Source organism: Temnothorax americanus, unplaced genomic scaffold (genome assembly GCF_048541705.1).
Source record: "Temnothorax americanus isolate GAGA-0224 unplaced genomic scaffold, ASM4854170v1 Scaffold56, whole genome shotgun sequence".
Lineage (NCBI taxonomy): Eukaryota > Metazoa > Arthropoda > Insecta > Hymenoptera > Formicidae > Temnothorax > Temnothorax americanus.
The window spans coordinates 552718-575310 of record NW_027509712.1 but is presented as its reverse complement, the minus strand read 5'-3'; the positions used below and the strand labels follow the sequence as shown (position 1 = coordinate 575310).

General features: G+C 30.3%; 2 protein-coding genes across 7 annotated transcripts in view; both read right to left on the bottom strand.

Annotated features, from left to right (window-relative positions):
* Positions 1-1394, bottom strand: part of LOC143904680 (otoferlin) — a 38705-nt gene extending 37311 nt beyond the window's left edge. For all 3 annotated transcript variants that reach the window (XM_077419516.1, XM_077419518.1, XM_077419517.1), the window contains exon 1: positions 828-1394. In XM_077419516.1, the coding sequence (XP_077275642.1) occupies positions 828-906 (79 nt within the window). In that variant the 5' untranslated portion in view covers positions 907-1394. The remainder of the gene's footprint in view (positions 1-827) is intronic.
* A 5551-nt stretch (positions 1395-6945) lies between these two features.
* LOC143904691 (putative fatty acyl-CoA reductase CG5065) lies at positions 6946-15974 on the bottom strand. 4 transcript variants are annotated; one of them, XM_077419534.1, is made up of 10 exons: positions 15814-15973; positions 12498-12564; positions 11947-12162; positions 10831-11028; positions 10219-10415; positions 9803-9912; positions 9506-9704; positions 8751-8990; positions 8284-8541; positions 6946-7561 (listed from the first exon to the last, which is right to left on the bottom strand). In XM_077419534.1, the coding sequence occupies exons 2-10, from the start codon at positions 12531-12533 to the stop codon at positions 7399-7401; spliced, it is 1617 nt and encodes a 538-aa protein (XP_077275660.1). In that variant the 5' UTR covers positions 12534-12564; positions 15814-15973; the 3' UTR covers positions 6946-7398. The 4 variants fall into 4 exon arrangements, with proteins under 4 accessions (XP_077275660.1, XP_077275661.1, XP_077275663.1 ...); XM_077419535.1 differs by lacking the exon at positions 12498-12564 and having other exon boundaries at positions 15814-15974; XM_077419537.1 differs by lacking the exons at positions 12498-12564; positions 15814-15973 and adding an exon at positions 12282-12487.
* Positions 15975-22593: the final 6619 nt, after the last annotated feature.

Here is a 22593-nt window from a genome sequence, read left to right as displayed (position 1 = left end):
CAATTATTGAAAAATTTCGATTAACGCGCACGTTCGTCGATTATCGGAAAGTCATCGGCGCATATAGCAGCATGCGACTACAACCGGTTAACTCGAAATTAGGGAGATTAACCTAGAGCATCGCTCGGAGATTTGACGAAGGTCTCTTGTAACGAGGACGCAAATCTGCGACACAATCAATCACCCGGATATAAATGCACTAAACGCCGACAAAGGTTGTGTACATACACGCAGATATGCATCTGACCACGTGACATGCGCGTACATTAATCTATGGAATTTGCATAGTAATTAAACCAACAATATTGAGAGTATTCAAATAATGGAGATACAATGGCAGTGTATTAAGTATAGGGTAAATTATGTATGAGAATAATTATGTGTGAATTATAGAAGAGAACAATTTTGTATAATACATTTTATCTCTGATAATTTTCCTTTTTTTTTTAATGGAAAATGCTAATATTCTGAAAAACTGATACGCATATTGTTGGTGTAATGACGAATAAAAGAAATAAATACATATTAATAGATTAAGAAATAAGAAGAATTGGGGGAAGGGTAATATGATAAATAATTATTAATTTGGAAGTGTTTGAAAAGTACTCGACAAGTTCTTTGATGGTTTTTCGAGAAAGGAACAATCTACTGAAGTCGATTTTAGAGATGGCAAATTGCTCTTTTTTCATTTCCGGATAGCAATTTATTATTTGAGATCATCTTTTGTGCACGTGAAAAATCGACTCGAACAGATCGCCTTCGTGAAAAACTCTATTTCGTGCGAACGTCAGCGATTCAACAAATTTTGAATTATGTGCTAACGTTACCTCGAAAGTCGATCTTCGCGACTTTCTCGCCCTTGCACTTAAGACCCTGAATGTTCTTCAGGATGACGACGAGCGACATTCTTGCCCTTCTACTGAGCCGCGATTATGGGAACCACTGAATAGAGGCCAGACCCCCCTCCCTCTCTCTCTCTCTCTCTCTCTCTCTTTCTCTCTTTCTCTCGTCTAATTCTCAATGATCGCACGAGCTCTCATTGTACCACCCACGATATCGGTTGCTCCATTTATCGATACCGTTTTCGCGCCATTCGTGGCTCGCCGACGCCGCTCCAGTCGCAGTCACGAGAGGATGAACGGGACACGGGGAACCTATGCAACTGCAAGGAATCCTTTTTCGTTGTTGCGTACGTTATCGAACCAGGTGTGTGACGCCCAGTTAGGCGAGGTCAAGGTGAAGGAGGAGGAGCAGCAGTCTTGAATCACGAGTCTTGATGGGACACGTCGTGTTTCAGTCACCCCTTTGGCTTTGAGGAGCACGACTCCGAGGTTCGCGCGAACGTGCCTCCTGGAGGCTGGCTCGTCGACTGTTCTCCATCCTCCGAGAATTCGCGCCTTAAACAACCCCCGTGAGTTTGCACCGGGGGAATAATTTTGGCGCACGCGCCCTTGGCCCGTGCGTGGTGGTGGCCGTCGCGGTGCCGGCTTTCAGCGTCACCCACCACCCGCTGAAACACTGGCGTTCACCATTACGCGTACGCCGAGCGTCGTTAATGGATGACGTATACCTCTTGCACATGTCACACTGAATCGCCGTCGGATTAATCGAGCGACAGGTGCACTCCCAACGGGCGCAAAAGCGAAAAACGCACGGCGACGAGCTTGTAGAACCGAGACAGAATTCTGAAGATAATGAGTGAAAATGTCGAAGAAACATTCTCTTAAAGAAAAAGATATCTTAACAATGCGTTCAAAAATGTTTGTGCAGTCCGTGCAGTCTGAAATAATAAAAACTCAAGATACCTCTTAGACGCTTTTCTGCGATGTTTATCGAGCATCCTCGCTATATGCTGATAAATATATAAAATAAAATAAAAATTGTAAAATATGAATTTGACAATTTGCAAATACCTAAGTATATAAATTTAAAATATCCGATGAGATCGGCTTAATTCGTATCGTTCCATTTTATACAGAAATATTTCGCAAAAATTTTAATTAAATCCTAAGGACGAAAATTAATTATACAGGTAATTATATGAACATAATAAAACTTATCTACATAAAATTAAATATTAAAATGTCAAGTTATACATTTGCACATATAAATGTACAGGGATATACATACAAATTTTATCCTCATACATTACAGATGTTTTAAAATGTCAGGTCAAAGATGTCAAATAAAAGTTTCTTATGTATCATACATCACTTTTTTTCATATTCCATATCTTGAAAATATAAACATTAGGACAAATGCTCAGTTTTACGACGCAGTTTGTAAAGAATAAAGAAAAATATAAAAGAAATATAAAAAGAGGGGAAACACTTTATTAAATATTTATATACATATATGTATATATACATATACATTGAAAGGTAAAGGTTCTTGTAGCTACTTAAATTTATGTAAGATCTTTCTTATTCTTCAATTATATCTAGGCTCGATTGATAATCAAAAATATATTTTTTATTTGAAATATATTATCTTTTATTAAATATCTGCAAAAGATTATATATATATATATATATATATATATATATATATATAAATTAAACATATGCGACATTTGTGAATTAACGCAAAAAAATTGACATGTAGAAATTTATATGCCCTTTATACGCCAATATATTTCACCAAATATTTAGTTATCGCAACACATTTAGGTAAAAAATAGAATAAATGTAATTTCGAGTTTTATGATATTATGGAAAATATAATATGTTTTCTGGATACCGTGCCAAAACTACAAGCGTGAAAGATCAACCGAGTTATTAAAATCGAGTTTATCATAAAGAGGCTGGTCCGTAATAGGTTTGTAAAAGAAAAGGTGTCCGGTAAGCGGGCGTAAACTGATATATTATCAAAAGAAAACAGGTGATAGAACAGCGTGAACATCATGAGATCGTAAGTATTACACTACACTAAAAAAGTCTCATATAATATATTTACTGAAAAATTGACTTAAAATAAATTAATAGAATTATTTCTGTTTTTAAATTACAAAATTCCAATAATTTGTTATAATCAAAAAATTAATATTTACCTGTTTTCAACAAAATTTAAATAAATTGTATCGTAACTCGCTTTAAAAAATGTTCTCTTAAAAAATTAAATTACAAAAATTTAAGTACTTTTAGTTTTAATTTTATAATATTTTTTTACGTTTGCATTTTTTTGAGCTTTGCATAGTTAATTTATATACTGAATTTCTTGATTAAAAAAAAAAAAAAAAAAAAAAAAAAAAAAAAAAATTGAGAAAACCCTTAAATAAATAGAAAGGACAGATGTCTATTAAAATTGATGATTGTTTCGCGACAATTTCTAGTCTGCAATCATCGTGTGATTGTGGAATGTTAAAATTGCGCAATTATTCGACTTGTCACGAGCTGTCTATCTCAAAATCAAATCAAAATTTCAAATAAAAGTCATATAAAAATTCTATTATGCAGTGACATACGACTTGTGCCACCGAATGTAATCGTATTGATCTATTAGCATTTTTCTTCGATTTTATTCGACTTTTCGCATCTTTTTTGCGACCATAAATTATACCTTTAATTTATCACAAAAAATACGTATTGTTTTCAGTTTCTCTCACATTTTTAATCTCTTAAGTCATTAATTCTTTTCACTCTTGAGCGTTCTAATTTTTATACACTCGGAGGATCCCTGGACTCTGAAATATTCACTCTGATAATCTCGGTTCTTCAACGCTCTCTGGATAGACTTTTAAATTTGAATTTGATAGTACTCGGTCTCTTTGATGCTTCTCAAACAACATATAATTGCTTCAAGAATAAGAAAACCTCTTCATCTTTCGAACATAGAAATTGTCTTAGAAATTTTCTGTTTTTTTCTTAAAGTTTTTACTTGAAAATTCTCACATTCTGTAACTCGCTTTTTCGATCTTTATATTCCTTTTGTGCTAAATAAATCTTTACTTTATTAATTATCTTTACTAATACCTGCATTTTGCACGGGCTCTTAATTACGAAATCATAATTCTTCTTGAAATAACTTTGTTACATTTATAACAGGTGTCCAATTACGCTCTTTTTGTTCGTGTCTACTACGTGCGCGTGTGTCTACTGCGACGTGAACGTTTCTACGATTTATTCAAGAGATTTCGTACACGAGGGGATGTATAAAAGCTGACGTCGGCATCTCGTATAAAATCTGTTAGTCAGAATCGCGAGATCGCGGGAAGAAAACCGCCGCATTTGCTTTCAGATGGTAGTTGCGTGAGGAAGTTTAACAAATGGAGAAAAGTTCGTAGATAATACTCTCCCATAACTCACGGCCATCCGTGCCTGCACAACTCCAAATGCAATTTTAATTGTGCTGTAGGGTCACGACAAAGTAAGATTGGAACAGAAGAGGGACCGCTCTCGCGCCGCACGTCGACCGACGGCTAGCGGACTGTTTTCCAAATGGAACGCACAGGGATGGATCAATAATGCAATGGGGGTTGACTGGGATTTCTCAGCGCCATCCCTCCATATTATACGGAACTTACAACTGTTGCTTTATCCTCCCTCTCTTGCTCCGCAATTAAGCTTTAAATCCTGCATAGATTATGTTTCCCATTGCAACGCGATTTAATTACTTTTTGCCAAGATTAATCTACATTCAATGACGCGGATGATGCTGCGACGCGTTCTCTCATATGGATTACAGTCGATTAAATGTAAAATACTTGAGACGCAACTTTAATGATAATAATTAAATGTTTAAATAATAACAGCTTTAACCCTTAAATGCCCCCTGGGGTCCAGCGGACCCCAGACCCTTTACAATGATATATTTTCAAATGTTCTTGCCAAAAATGGAGCTCATGCTCCCATTGATGATAGTTGAGTGCGTGACCTATCCGTTATTTGTACACTTAGAAGTACTCAGTTTACTTAATTTTTTATACTATGTTAAAATTGAAATTGTAACAATATAAGCATTTTATTCTTTTTTCTAAACTTTGAACAACATTGAAAAAAATTTTCATAACTAAAGATCAAAAAATCAATGAGTAAGGAGACATTTTTCATGCTGGGGTCTTTTAGACCCCTCATCATGTCATTTACGAGATTCTTGAGAGGTGTGGCATTTAAGGGTTAAAATAATTTTGAAATATTATATATATTTAAAACAGCTTTAAATATAATAATTAAACATTAATGACTTTTAACATCAATAACATTTTCAATTATAACAATAAAATTAATGTCTGTCAAAAGAAAAAAATATCCACTTAAAAAGCAGGCATTTTTCTAAATAAGTTAAATTTTTTATCAACAAAGTTGCCTAACAGAACGTTCTTCTTCTTCCTTATTTCGCGGTTTTGCAAAATTTATCGAACAAATCTTTTCTCTTCTGTAATTTCTGTAATTTTTTCTTGAAATGCATCACGTAAATTCACATAAGTAAATTTCCATTTTCAACACGGTAATACGAATTAAATTTGCTAAAGCAAATTAAATAACGTATAACTATTCCTTAATAAAAAAAACATAACAAAATTAATTACTTGTTTTAAACACATTTTATATATATATATATGAGCAAGTTTATATACAATCTCTTAACTCACTTTAACTGACATAAATTACAAATATAATTTATTGTAAAAGAGAACACGATACACACTACGCGGACACATTCTGTGGAGCAAAATAGCTTATAGGAATGAATGATATAGCAATATGCGCCAGGCTATTTATTCTTTTCTCACACAAGTATCTTATCTGCAGATTCCACATTTTCTGCTTGGAGTAATAACTACCTAGTTTTATGTCTATATTTATCAATGTAGATTAACTTATGATCTCGGTTTAACTTACTAACTCTCTTCTAACTCTTAGGACTAGAAAAAGATGAAAAATAAGTTAAACTAAGATTAAAATTATGCATTGCTAGAAATAAACATTAAAGTCTTAAACTGGATAAATAACAATTAAAATGCACGTATAAGCGCATTAGTATTCATGTACGTAATAAGTTAAAGAACAAAAATTAGCCGCGCGGTCAATATCACCTCAACTGTGAAAATTATAACTACTAAAGATTATTGATAATTATCTCGCTTCCGCTTTATGATACGGTTTACAAAATCCTATACAAATACGCAGGAGCAACTGTATGTAACAGCAAAGCTATATTGGGACACCCCTTTGTACCCTAAGAAGAGCATCGATTGAGGTCATCAGAGGTCCCGCGCGGAAGTTATACTCGGGGAATTGGATGAATTCTTGTGCTCCGATACAGAGCTCAGAAAATCTAGCTCCATCATCGTCGCACTTCACGCTCTATGGTGCCAAATCTATCGGAGCTTTTAACCAACAAAAACAAGTTTGTCCGAAAGTGCTGGCTATAAAGAAGAGAGAGTTATTTTATTATGCGATACTTGACACATTCTTGCTATCTTCTTTAGGAGACGAAGGCCATAAGGTTTCAACTTCTTATAAAATCCATCTTAGGCGACCTATAATGGCGACAAAATTCTTGTTGTCATCTTTTGCATTGTACAAAATGTTTAGAAATTAAGATATTTTATACAGATGTATGAAATATATAAGTACATCAGGATAACGTGAAAATACATCAGAAAATACGCGGTATATAGAATAAATGGAATTGAATTATAAAATTTATAAAAAATTTAATAAATAATTTATGTAACAATGGGTGATAAAATTAACTAATAGTGTCGATTTTAAATGTCATCGAGCAGAACTGCGACTTTTGTTAAATTTGTCAGAATAGCAATAAGCATAATTAAAAATGAAGCTTTTTTTTAAGTAAAAATTTATAAAAATGCATATTTTCATTTGCAGATTTAAATGATTAATAACGCATATGACAAATTATCCGGCTGGTTTTAGTATATTTTTTTGCTATAACAATGAGCTGGTATTAATGCATAATAAATCTTTTATTTTCAAATAATATTTTTATGCGCACATAAACCTTTATTCCATTAAATATGCTTGTACATATACATTACAGAAAAGCACTTACATTACCTATCTTACATTACGTATTTTACATTACATATCTTATATCACGTGTCATTCTATCAAAATTTTCTAAAAGCTTACGTTTTGATTGAGAGTTTAAAACTGATGTAGATAGTTGGTTTTTACAAACACCAGCGATACTATCTAGTCTCTAAGTATATTGAATTTATAGCTAATATCAACAATATTTCTATAACAATATATTTCTATATTGACGGTATGTTGAAATTGCCTTCCACCTCATAATTTATGCCCGGAATTACAAGCGGTTCAAATGAGAAACGCAATATAGAACATCGTCAGACGAACTAATCATTCCTCGTCGACTCGTCGAATTCCATATGTGTAACGCAATAAACGTAGAATGTGTATAAGTACGTTCTTAGAGATGCATCTTCGTTAGTAATCCGCCTACGAGCGGTAGTGATTTTATTACGTCGGTGAGAGAATCCAGGCAGACTTTTACTATCCCAACATTGTTGTAAATAAAATATAATACGCCAAAGTAGAATAAATATACCGCTGTAATATGGACAACGTACATTCTGAAACACAAAACGTTTGTCACGAAATACGATGAGTTTTACAGCATCGAGTTTGACATAATTGAAATAAGTGATTGAAAATTTAAAAATAAATCTTAAAATTTAAATTAGTTTAATTTTAATGTAAACTTAGAATAATTTTGGCTATACTAATTTAATATGTATATTAATTTATATTGATAATATTAATTGATTTAATTTAGTTTATACCTTTTGCTCTAATTTGGGGAATTTAAAATCATGTTCTCAATTGTTCAGAAAAATTAAGCAAGATCTAAATCCGTAACCATATAGTGTACTATATGTAATTATTGATATGTAGAATGCAAAACGGAAATGCACATCAAATAGCGTAAGAAAGAAAATGTATTCATTTGGACAAGTGACATGTGAACAAGTTTAAACATCGTTAAGTTTCTCTTATTAGCCATCTCTTCTGTTATGTGAATAAATATCTTTCTACGTAATAGAAAGTGTTCAGTTTCTCTTAGAAATGTACAATTGTTACTTTCCAAGAATGGGAAGAAAAAATAAATACATGAAATTTTTTATTAGCATAAAAATATACATTATGTTCTCATTTCTTTCTCTTCTGCTTATTGAAACACTCAAACATTTGCGCCTTTACAAAAGTTTCTGGAAAAGGTGACTGAACAAATTTGACGGAATATTTTTCGATTGCACGAAAACATTACAATCTATAATACGTAAATAATACTCACATTTTTTGATGCCGACGAGCTTTCGGCAGAGTAGACAGATCCTCTTTCATACAATACTGCCGTGCGCCAAGGACAATGTTTTTGAGGTACTCATTTATATTGATATCGTAAATAATAATTCGAAATATTTCCTTGTCTGCTTTCGATAATTCGTGGTGCATTTCAACGATTTTATCGTTATAAAATATCCACTCCCTTGTAGTAAAATATTGCAACACCTCGAGGCCATCTGAGATTCGCTTTTGAATTCTGACCATACTGTTTATAAAAATAAAAAAAAATAGAAATAAAAACTAAGAGGCAAGATTTATATATATATATATATATATATATATATAGAGAGAGAGAGAGAGAGAGAGTTCTAATAATATTATTTAAAAATATATTATACAATAGATACATTGAAATGAGAAAATATAATTTTTAAATGATATTTAAAAAAATCTCAAGAAGGTGTTAAAACTTACAATCTTTTCTGTCGAAATATTAACATCAGAAAGTCGATCAAATATGCAGGGATAATATGAAAGAAGAAGACGAAAAGATTATGCACAAATTTGCTACTACGTATATCGCCGTCTGGATACCAAATTTGTCCCTCGAAAGGATATGCATGAAGAGCATCTCTGCCCTTTTCTAATATTTCTGCCCATGTGGTCGGTCTCACATTGCTTTGTGTTATATTGAATACGGGTATAGTTTTCGATCTGTAAATAATAGATATAAAAAAGCAAATGTGTAATAAATATGTAAAAATTCGAAATATTTCTTTGTCTGAACAAAAATAAATATAATAAAGATATTTCTCTAATGCACATATAAATAGAATAATCGTGCAAAAAATCGTAAAACAGACGACGTCTATATGTAGAAAATGTATCGAAAGCCTATGATTATATTATTTAATGTCAAATAATCTATAAGCTACAATAAGTCCGTGTATTTTTTAATTAATTTAATTAAATAAGTTTAACAAAAAACTTTAAATGTTAAAAATTCTTTTTACTTAAAATTTATTATTGTAATTTCTGTTTAAATATCTTCCAGGAAATAACTATTTATAATTTATATATTAAATATAAACAGAAAGACACACACACACAATTACAGCAGCAAAATAGTCTAGATTTGATAAATGTAGGCGGTGAATTCACTTTAATTTATTATCATTAATTGTATCATGTTTTATTATTAAGGAAGGGCAGAACGAAACTATACTTACTTCAGCAGGTCGGTAGCAAGTTTGTATGCAATCCCAATTACAGCATTAATTGCGAGATCGACTGGTATAACTTCGGCATGATAATTACCGTTGCAATGCATTGATCTGATGACACCTTTGCCCGCACCGATGAGCAAGCCTGTTGGTCCGTTCAAATTGTCGACCCACCCTGGCATCGGTTCCGCATAACTAGGTATTACTGTGCAAAAAAATAAATTAATTTTTATTCTTTTTCACGGGCAATTGTCGAGATATTTTATAATCTCTGATAATTATTAAAATATGTTTGATAATTACCGATCGATGGTCTAGCGATGCAGCAAGGTAGATTGGGGTATTCGTTGGTCACCAGTGTTTCAGCCAAACGTTTCGAATACGTGTAAGTATTTGGATGCGGATGCAATAATCTATAAATGATAAAGTGGATATGTATAATTTTATATTTACATCTTTTATAAATATAAAAAAAATAATTTAATTAGGTTAATTTTAATATTAATTAAATTTAAATTTAACATATATGCACTAATAATACTAATATATGTATTTATTTTGTATTTAATATGTATAATTTTAGATATTTTTAATATAACTTAATTAAATGTAGTCATTATTAATTAATTAATATTATAATTAATATTATTGAAGTGTACCCGTCGAACACGCTTATTATTAATAGGCCGAATATCATTAATAACGTCAAGTTTAATTACTTGGGCGTAATAAGATCGATACTCTCGTCGTCTAACCACTGAACAAGCCTCATGATATCTTGAGGATCATCGGACGAGTCGTAGGCACGCTCACCGAGTTCCTCTTGGTCGACGTGACAGAAGGCCGTGCTTAAATGCACGAAGGATTTTAGATGCATCATTTTTTTTGCCAGGTCCAGTACTTTTTTTGTACCTGTCTTAAAGATTATTTCAACTTCATATATTTTACATATTATCAAAAGTATTACGCATAGAATTAGGTTTAAAAGATATATCTTAGATATATATCTTAACTGTCAGCGCGAGAATCGTGTTTTAACAACTGATAAGTGACAGGTTATTATAGATTGATTTTGGTTATCTTGATGCGTGCGAATAAGTAAACATAATAGTCGAGAATAAATGGCACGTGCAAAGCGCGCGCTTTGCACTGTCTATATTATATAGTTATAAAATATCGCGTAAACATATAGAGTTTAAAGATGATCGTACACAATAATATAGCGTAACATATTTGATATTAACACCAATAACACACGAAACACACGATGCAATTCAAGAAATAAAGGTTGATTGAGATTTGAGATTCCTTCGAGGCGATTGATATTTTACCGTGTTCATTTCGATGGCATCTTTCAATTTCGCCTCCAATCGAAGTGTCGCGGCGAAATGGAATACCACGTGTACCTCGTTTATTAAAAGTTCACGCTGTCCATCAGTAAGGCCTAAATTGGGCAAACATACGTCGCCATTTAGTGGTATCACTTTTTTAAAAAGCTGAGGTTTCTCATTCCGCAGTCTTTGAAACAGCTGTAAAAATATCAATTATTAGTGATTATTACTAATCTTTCGCATATATGTAGTACATATTATGTATTATATGGAGGAGTAAAAAAGTAAATCAAATATTTAAAAAAATTTGACTTACACCAGTCTGGTTTTTACCCCTCCATATATCTATATACTGCCATTTGATTTCAAAGCTACATCATAGCTTGAAGAGTCTTTTAAATATTTATCCAAAACAGATTTATGAATAATTTTTATCGTACGTTCAAAGTTCTTCGTATACTGTGCGACTAAATTCCTTATAATATGACAGTATTTTTGAAATTCTTGTAACACAATAGTATTTTTTGAAGTAAAAATTTTATTACAATTGAGAAGAATATATTAATAGCTAAATCTCATAAAATATATGTATGACTTTATTGAATGATGTGCTTGGTAAAACATTCTTTATATATATATAAAACATATATCTTTCTGAATTCAACCGTGCTCTGAAAACAATTATAACCCACTTTGAGGCTCACGATTATAGTAATCAAATTATTTGGATATCGTTCCCCTAATTAAAACATTTTGGTTAGTGCCCCTTAAGTAAAAATTATCTTTGCGTAACTGAATAACTTAAAAATCTTTGAAATAGATAGAATAGCTAATTACGATTTTTAGTTACGCGTAATCCCAAATGGGTCCCACACAAAGTGGGTTATAACCGTCTTTACTTTTCCCAGAATGAGTTTCTCAATAATATTTTTGCGTATTATTATGCATTAACTGTAAATAACATGATCAATAATAAAATATGAAAATAAATTGCATTAATTAAGCCTAAACAGATGCATACGGTGTTTCGAGAGAATTCAGGGTGCTACATTATCTTGCGTAATATTACTTTGTTAAACTAAAGAAGAAGGTAGCATAATTTCCGTGGTTTCTTACAGGCAATTTGAACATGTCGTCGAGCCGAGTTTCGACACTGCGGCCTCTCTTGACTCGCATGAGAACGTAGATTTTGTCAAGATCGGAACAGTGATACAGGAATTTCTCCAAGAGAACTTTACCCATGAAACCGGAAGCGCCAGTGATAAAGATGGTTTTGCCTGTGAAGAAGGATTGTATTTCGGACTTCGTTATTTTTTCCTCCATGGTTGCGAACTGAAACATATAGAAATTTGTCAATTGTTTTTTCAATATATTACGAAATTGACGATTAAGGCAAACACAGATAGATAAATAAATAAGAGAGAGAGAGAAAGAGAGAGAGAGAATTTTACTAGTAAAACATGAAGTGTAAACTGCGCAAATATTCAATTTACAAAGTAATCTTGATATGCGTTTGTTTTGCGAGCGTCAGCGTCGTAACTAAGCGAAATGCTGCATATTATCGCATTTTTTACGAGTTTGCTATAATTATCTCCCTTATTCTCTCGTCTACTGCACACAGCAGGTTCATAAATCTCGTAAATTGACTTGGCGGTTTATTATTTTACCGCAGAGCTCATCATTTTCCTACAGAAGTCTTGCATTAACTTCACATCTCCAAGCAAATAAGAATTGCTGAAAGAGAAGAGAAAATTGGTGAAAGGTCGATCAATTGCAATAGTATAATTGCAACTTGGTCTGATTTCAAGTGGCGAAGCATTTCTCCATACCCATATGTAAATCCGCGAGTTTATAAGACAGTTATTGTTTATTGAGGAAACTGCACGAACATTTTAATATCGTTGAATCGAATGTTTCCATAAAACTGAAAGTTAGATATATTTTTCTATATCATGAGAAATAAGTATTTGTTATGAATATATGATATATGAATCGCCTTTGCAATCAACTTTGCGGTTACTCTTACTCAATTGTAAGAAAGAATTTAAAGAAAGTATTAAATGTATTTATGAGGCGTGAAAGATCCTAATTTGGTAGATTGATTTATATCCGGGATAGTAAATCTTCTCGGAGAAATTAAAGACATCACAATTTCTCTAACGCTTATATTTACCAAGGTACAAACAGGTTTTGCAGTACAAAATAAATCTAGCTAATAAATGTTACAACATACTGATTCTATTAATTATGCAAGATATTACACAATGTTGCACTTACACTAATTGTGTAATGTACTACACATTTATACATGATGCCTTGAAATAAAACCATTTTCACAGTGTGTTTCAAGTAATTAATATGCTAATATTAAGTTGGATGTATGTAACACTAATTGTAAACGCGTACATGAAAATGTACTTGCAATTCTTGCTGTAAACTTATGCGTGAAGTATCATACATTGCATATCTCTTTTTATTGTCACTTATAAAGCACATTTAAAATCATGAAATTTTCATTAAAACAAAGATATATATTTTATATCTCCTTCTTAAGTGTAACAAAAATGACGTATCTTATATTTTTTTCTTATTTATTTTAATGTAAGCGATAAAATCTGACGCATTCAAAGTTTAAAATGAACTTTATACAAAGAAATAATGATCGAACTGTTTCGTCACGATTGCATGGATCTAATTTCAAATTTAGGGAGAAAATATTTGCTAACTATGGTATAGGTGCTGATCAAATTGACTTACTCAGCGAATGATTGCTATTGCTGACCATGATCAAAATCATGATTCGTTAACTTTGGGCGATCGATAAAGTTCGTCATGTAGAGGTCGAGTCCGCATTGTGTTTTCATGCTCGTTATTGCTTGCACTTTCACATTCTCTTTCGCACGAACTAAATTGATTCGAATGACAGGGCGCCGATAAAGTGAAGTCGTTATACACTTTTACAAGTCGTAACCGTGCATCCTCACAATAATATAGCCACTCACTCTTTAAAACTCTTTCGCTCAATGCAATAGAAACGATTGCAAATATAACTGTCAAGGTTTTCATAATCGAGAATAACAGGTTCATGATCAATGGTGACATAAAAATCATTTTAGTTTTGAAACTGTTAAATGTGTTTGTGTCTTCTTTTAAGCAATTATAAAAATGCCGAGTTAATGGAAATATTGTGGAATTAATTGATAAATTGCTATTTGCTAATAATAAATTGCCTATATCAATCTCGCATCTGTCTCGCAAATTAACATCGCTATATTAACCTTTTTACAATGAACAGCATTAAAGAACAATAAATAATATAAATGAAAAAACAAGATAAAAACAAGATGCCCATACGCTCGATAATAGCAAAGCTGTAGGAAGGTTAAACGGTCAAAATTCGAGCAAAATAAATTTTTAGATGTTATAGTTTAGAGTTAAACCTTGCTTCAGCTTTGCTATTATCGAGCGTGTGTATCTTGTTTTTATCGTTTATAGACGCTGGCCTTACAATGCGTTATAGAGTAGTGCCTTTTAGATTCCATGTTTGCAATTTTAATGTTATATAACTTTATATCTATTTTTTGCGTAATTTCACTCAATGTAATATAAATCTAAATATAAATAATATAAAGAACAATAAATAATGTAAATCTGTGCTTGATTTATGTATACATCTATAAGCTAAATTATTGTTTCTGTTATAAAAATTAATACTTATCAAATTGTGACAGTTTCATTGAAATAATTATTATCTACTGAATACTATATTGCTCATATTACGAAACATCGTTATTATAAAAAGGGTGTTACAAATTAAATTGCACTCAATTTAAAGAGAAAGCAAGATAAGTCAGTTATGATATCATATGTTTGAGTTATTATATAATATTCGAATCTAAACTAATTTATTCATTCGCTTTTACACAATTCATATAAATAATTACAAAGATTAGGTCGGTTATGCATTCCGTTATGTAATGCAATAATTCGAAAAAATGCGGCAAAGCAGTTTTTCAAGTTATCTGTATATTGTTCTATCCAATGAGGAAAGTGCACGCCTCTATGCACTGCGAAGCATACACGCGTAATCCACAAGAGTCGTGCAAACTTGCAGCTAATCGTTGCGTCACGTACCGCATTAAAATTTGTATTAGTTTTAGCATAACAATGATTTACTCAGTAAACAACCGAACTGTCAGGAACTCACATAGGTAAATTGAGATGACACATAAAGTTTTATCTTTGAAAGAATAAATGTCAAATAGAATTAATGTGCATCGCACGCCTACACGCGGTTGTGAACGTTAAATTAAAAAATATAACTAAAATAAAAGAAAATGAGAGAAAAAGAAAGGGCAAAAGAAAGACAGAGAAGATAAAATATTTCAGAAATAAATTATTTGATAATTATTCTCGTTTGAAAAAAAATCTATACAAAAGTTTTAAAAAATAGAATAATACTGCGCAATATGCAAAAACTAAGTTAAAAAATATTTAAAGATCATACGCTATGTTCTTGCCTAACTAATCATTCACAAACGTTAGACATTTCTTCTGCTTTTAAAATTTTATATTTGTTTTTACTGTAATTTGATTAATGCAGAGTAAATACTTATTGTATTTAATTACTGTATTTATACTATTGCTATGTTTTTACAAGGTTATAAAAAAGAATAAAAAAGGTGGAATAAAAAGAAAAATGTATCTAACAATTATCTCGCAAATTATATGAATTGTCTTTTAAAATGGGTTTTTATATATCTAGATGCGAGATAATGGAAACTAAACTTAATAGATCAATTAGACTAACAGACGCAATTTTTCGATTAAGACCATTGATTTATTTCAAAAAATTCTATTTTGAATAAAAATCCTTCCGTTAAAAAAAAAAAAGATTATCCGAAAATCTTTAATTAAAATAATTCTGTTTTAAAATAATATTGTAGCAAGTGCAAAGGATAATAGATATGAAATATCAAATACCTGATGTCGATGCTCCACACGTCTGATTGAATTCTTTGATTGCCTGCGATTAGCGCAATGTTCTTGTTGCTCCGTGAAGAATAGATCGCGCTTACTCCGCGGCGTGCTCGCGAACTTACTGAGCTCCTTCGTAATCCGTGCTGAAAGTTGTACTGTTGAAGAACGACCTGCCGATCTCTCTCTTTCTGTTTCTCTCCCCACCTGCACCTAACTATAGCTACACACACCGGGACACACACATTATGAACTTTTTCTTTCCTTTACGTCAATTTTCCAGTCATTATTTCGAATAACGTAGGAAATATAAACTGGATTATAAAGCAAAACCCTAATAGATTCTTATATCTTGTCGAACCTTGAAACAAAAAAAGATTTTGCATTTTTCAAAATTATTAATATATATAGGTACCTTTTTATTACCGAACGACATTCGCCGCAGGTATCGAATGCAGGTAGTTAGCTTTAATACACATTCTATTTGACGTAACTACGTTTGCAAGAGTCGCGAGAAATAGGAATCCGTCATTGGTTTTGTATATTCTATTGTTATATATCTATGCCTATATATGCGTAAAAACAATTTGATGTTTATTGGCGGAAAGCTATTGGTATAAACATTACTGTTCTCTCTCTTGTCGAGAGAGTAAACCAAGTCGGTTTTCTTCTACTCTTACTCTCTTGGTCCTATAAAGAGTTCACGCACCTTCACAATTCTTACATGCGCACGAGATTGTTTAGAAGTAAGTATAAGAAGTAATAGCTTGATGAAAATAGAATATATACAAAATTTAAAATATTTAATCAAACAAAATTATTTAAAATTATAATGATAAAAATTATATGATCTCAGGTAGCAGAGTGACGTCAAATAACGTGTTAATAATGTCTTAATGACGTCTCTGACGTCAATAATATGTCATTAAGACGTCTTGAAATGTCATCCTGCTACCTAGGGATCTTAAACATTTGATTATTATAAATCTCCAGGAGATAATAAACTTGATTCTATTATACCTTATTTTTAGCAAGATAAAAGCAAAATATTCAGTATTTTATTAAAAACAAAGACATTGCTCAAACATATCAAATATAATTTGTAAAAAGTTATTTAAAATAGTAAATTTAAAAAAATATTAAAAAATGAAATATTTATTGATATATAAAATATTTTAGTTACAATAGGTAATTACAGCAATTAGAGAAAAGCAAAGCTTAAAATCTGCTTACATAATAGATTTTAAAAAATGCAGTTTATTTGTAATAAATATGGTAATTACAATTTTCCAAAAATATAAAATACTGTGAGAGATTCCATGAGAGAGATTCCATTTCTAAAAAAAGACATGTAAAGTCGAATACTCGAAGCTATCGAAGTTTATTGTTGCCGTTTCTCCGCGTGCCGATTAGTTTTCTTAATTAAATAATTATAAATTATAATTAAATAATTATAAGATAAGATTTATACTACTACGGGGAATCATTAATTTATTTATATTATACTTACAATTTTTTTTTTTTTTTTTTTTTTTTTTTTTTTAATAATATTATATATATATATTTTTTACTAACAATTTTATAATATAATATTTTATTAATGTTTAAAACCTAGCGTTATTTAGTCTGACTCTACTTCTATTCATCTTAATAATCATTGAAAATTTGACCTAATAATACATTATCAAATTATCAATATATAAAGATAAACACATGTGAAGATAAACTATAAAAATTTTGAATATAATTAATTGTATAAATATGAAGTAAAAATTTATTTACTACTATCTTACATAAAGTTTAGTATTTTAGCATTTACATTGTATTTCCTTGTCTGAGTTATTACCGTAGAAATCATTAGCACCACGGTCTATAAAACATTTGACAGACAAGTCGACGTAAGAAATGATTTTATTGACCAAGTTTATTATGCTACACAGCATCATATTCGCTGTAATTGCTACTCACGCTGTCAGAATCATCTAAAGTCCGATTAAATACATAAAGGTATTATTGCAGGATAAGATGCATAAGAGTGATCAGCCGGATCATGAGATTATATTAGGTGAATGTGAAAGCCGCCTACCTCACAGGTTACTGACCTGTAGCGATGCAATGCTTGTTGCAACTTCGCGAAAACTGGAATTCAATTATAAAAGTTAACGTCTAATTTAACAATGTACTCTGTTGATTCAAATTCTGTGATATATATTAATGAGTATCAAGGAAATAAAAAAACCTTCTGTTTCCTCAAAAATACTCAAAAGTAATTTGAAAAAACATCGTAAAGCAAAAAACATATTGATTATTACAATTCCCATTATTCAGCATCATCAATTTTCTCTCTACAGAAACAGATGCAAGAAACACCGATTACAATACCTGCAAGAATCTTAATAAGTCTTTATTTTCTTGATCACTCTTTTGTATTAAATTAGAAACCTCAAAAATAAAAATGCTATATAGGAAAAAGAGAGAGTGTCAGTAAGATCTTAAAATATATACATTGTATATATTTTATGGATTTGTCCCATAAAAGTAGCCATTAATGGATTATTATCCATTATTAAATTCTTTTTATGTACATTTCAATGACATAATAGATTTAAACCAGACAGTCAATTAAGATTTTTTTAAATTATTCTAAAAGAACTAAAAATAGTAACTGTCCATGTTTCAACTTTTTATTTCTCTCTCATCTTATTCTTCTCTATAATTTAATATGCACAGTAAGTTTATATGTCATAAGCACGGTATATACTGTATCATAGATATGTGTATATAAATGTATAAAACATAGTTCTTCAGTTTCTACTATATCCAGATAAATCGATTAAAGCTGACGCATCCAAAAACTTTTAAAAAATTCCTAAAGTATTTATATAATTTATATTTTTATATAATTCTCTTAAAGTATTTATATATAGTTGTATCAAAATATGCTCATCAACATTCTTTTTTTTTTAATTATACATAACTATACTATAATTTTCCTCTTGCAGTATAACTTTATAGCAACTTACAAAGATAAATTTGAGATACAAAATTTATCGTGTATCAGGAAGTTAATAGAAAGAGTCGGTAAGGTAAAGAGTATTTAAAAAATTAAGAAGCATATTTTTTTGTATTGAGTATATTCTTATGTTAAAATTTTGTATGAGGAGATACGCGGAGACCTGTTAACCGAGGCAAGTTATCGTTCGCTCAGTTTCCTTTCACAATATTCTCGTTTATCCATATCCGGGACGTCGAGTCTCCAGTTTTGCAGTGATAGTGTTGCATAAGAAGAGTCTGCGACGCCGAATCGGGTGCATTAAATCTAGAAACTCGATTTCATTGTAATTTCAGATTGCGCCATCATGAAACTCTAAAAACGTGAGCGTGAATTAACATCGATAGTCACCGCTCGTTGCATTTGTTAGTCGCGAGCCCGTATCTCCGGTTTTTATATATACAGAAAAAAGAATTTGAAAATATTTTTTATTTCAACGTGAAAATCTTGAAATAAGATCATATTACAAAGTAATAAGTAGTTAAACAAAGTAACTTGCTTGAATGAAGTATTTTACATGGTTCAATCAAGAAAAACAAGTTGTAGTTGAAGTAAAAAGTTGAAACTCTTATAAAAAGATAATAGATTGTTGCATATAAGTTCTGATTTCAATATATAAATTTTTATTTGACACTTTTTTTGCGTACCTATAGTTCAAAAACACACAATTCAGGTTTCAAGTGAGTGCGAATGGAGGATGTAGTATAGACATAAAGAAACCTTTCGCTTTTCCAGTCTGTTTCTCGTCATGTGCATCCCAGGAACAGAAATGTCGAAATTGCGCGTCGGAATTTTAATTCGCTGAATTTCGTGACGCGAACTATTCTATAAATAGTTAACGGGAATGCATAAAATGATCAAGGTTACGAGAGATCACAATCAGACCTTGAATGGCAAAGTTTAACTATTCACGAGATGACTATAGACATTAAGCAATAAGATGACTACAGAAATGTAATATAAATAAAACATAACGTAATTCATGAAATAATATATTATTCAAAAAGTACCGTGAAATGTTTATTAATTGCGGATTTAAATGTGAATGTAATTTTATAAAATATTTAATTTTTTGTCAAAATGTATATAACTTATAAATATTTAAAACATTTTTAAATTTGCGTAAATTAACATTGGTAAAATAATTTATTATAGTTTATCTTATCTTAAATTATAATTAACAAAATGTTTTATTATTGCTTTGGAAATAATTTATTATCAATTTATTAGCAACTTTATTAATTCAAAACAATGTATAGGAAATGTTACAGCAAATAATGTTTAATAAAATATTTTTATTCTAAAAATTTCCTGGTATTATTTTATTGTGCTTAATAATAAAAGTTTCTTCTGCATAAAAGAATATACCTATATGTTCATTTATACGTGCAAAATGAATTTTTTTGGAATAATATGCTGGCCACACACATTTTCCGTAAGACGTAACATAACAGTAAGGTTTCTACCAATCGCGTTGCTCGATTCGGCCGTCTGTAACCGTAGAAGTAAGAATCGAGCAACACGATTGGTCGAAATCTTACTGTTACGTTCTGCGAAAAGTGTGATATTACGAGTACATATTATAAATGTTAATAAAAGTAGCTTAGCCTTTAGTCTAGTCTATGTCGGTTAAACTATTGACAAAATATTAATGTACCGTCACATATCTATAATGTCAAAACTACATTCCTTCAAGTGACACGCAATTTGCATTTACGCCAGATTATTATATCCTATTGGAATTAAAAATTAATCGTTTTGGAATTTTCCTCTCATGTTATATGTTCCTCTCAGATTATTACATCTTCCGCCAAGCCACCGTGGCCTTGATAGCAGCTTCTTATGAGATATAATCAGGAATCCATGTCGCTTGCATATAATTTGTTGTTGAATCTTGAAGTAACATTATTATACTTATACTGACGTAAATCGATATCTCATAATCATATACCTGTTACTTTTTATGTCAAGAAGATATGATTTATTGTATTAAGCAAAAAAAAATTTGCTCTGATTAATGTACTAACGAATCAATTTAATGTCATAAAGCATAATTTTATTATCAGATAGTTTCAACGTTCGGTAATACTAAATCATTGAATAAAAAATATACCTCCAGAAAAAAGAGAAAACATCAAACAACCATCAAAGAAGACCTTTTCCAAATTTTTACTAAAAAGGATACCTAACTGCAAACGCTTCTTATAAAATAGAAACTTTTTTTTTTAAATTATAAACAGTTGAGTTATTATAAAAAATGGCCAAATTATTTTTTAATTGATTATGCAATAATCATATTTAAGTCTGGCGAATTGTGGATAAATCTCTTTATATTAAAGACATAATTCAATATTATTTATATATACAGTTCAGTAAGTAGCAAACTTTACAACTAATTATTACCCTTTTTCCTTCACGTCCTTAAAGAATTTCTATTATTGGATGTAGGTATACATACGTATATAATGCAGTACAATCATTTAAGATAACTGTATAAATTAATGCATTCTGTGCAACACACATTATATCTGCCGACATAGAATTTACATCTTTGTTTAAATATGTGCTATTACTTCTATATAAAATTCTTTAATATTATAAAAAGTTATAAATTTCATATATATCATAACAATAAATCTTTTAATATAATAAGTAAATTTAAATAATATGTCAAGTTTTTATAACAGTAATTTTAAAAATCTTTATAATTTAATATTTTAATATAAGACAGCTTTATCTGTTTTTATTCCTTCTAAACGTTAACTGTAAAAACTTAAAGTTTTTATTTAAGTTTAGTTTATTAAGAATTAAAGAATTTTCCATTTATATTATATTTTAGTGGAGAAGAGTATATCTCCTTTACAAGTAAGTACATAATACCTCAGTATTTGATTAGTGCGCAGAGTATTCTCACAGATTTGCGTAAGTACATAATACATTTGCTGTTTGATCAGTGCACATCCTAATAAGTTTCCATTGAATAAATAGATTACGTAACTGATTAATTACGTGATTAAATTATATTTAAATATTCTTAATCTTAAAAAGAAACATTTTCGTAAGTATTTCTTTATTATTTGATCATACAGTTGAATATTTTCAGTGTGACTTATTTCAAATATATCAGAAGTTCCTTCTAAATAATAACTCATTCAGCGAGTCAAAAATATTTTAGATAATATTAAATATTGAAATAAGGCGAAGTGCTTGCTTCTACTAAAATACAATTTTTTTAAACAATAAAGTATAATACGTCTATATCTCTTTTATAGCACAGAGTGAGCGAAAATATTTTTAATATTATATAACTTAATAAAAGTTAGAATATTTTTTTGCAACACTATATTTCTTACAATCTTAAGAAGTTTTTTCCGTTGAAACAACTGCCAGTTAAATTATAAAAAATTATATGATTGTTATAACGAAGAAAACTAAATTAGAGTAACTTTGATCCACATATCGGAGCTGATAAGCATTACTAAAAAATAACTTCTTGTCCCGATTTATTATTCTCTAAGACTAATGCAAGTTTTTATTTGCTATTCGATGTGTTATAATTAAATAGTAATAATAATCATCTCAATACCGATTTCATTGTAAGCATTAATTTAATTGTACCATGCATTTCTCAATAAATAATAACTTGTCCAGAAATGATATTTTTAAACTCGCTTGGTACTATACGTACCTATGTTGAATTAGCTGGAAAAGAGTAAGCTATAAATAATGCAAAG

Excerpts from the sequence above, each read along its gene's own strand:
- LOC143904691 (XM_077419534.1), bottom strand. The coding sequence starts at position 12,533 with ATGCAAGACTTCTGTAGGAAAATGATGAGCTCTGCG. Across the intron at positions 10,416-10,830 it reads ATGCCATCGAAATGAACACG|ACAGGTACAAAAAAAGTACT; the intron begins GTAAAATATCAA and ends ATAATCTTTAAG. Across the intron at positions 9,705-9,802 it reads CATCGCTAGACCATCGATCG|TAATACCTAGTTATGCGGAA; the intron begins GTAATTATCAAA and ends TTTTTTGCACAG.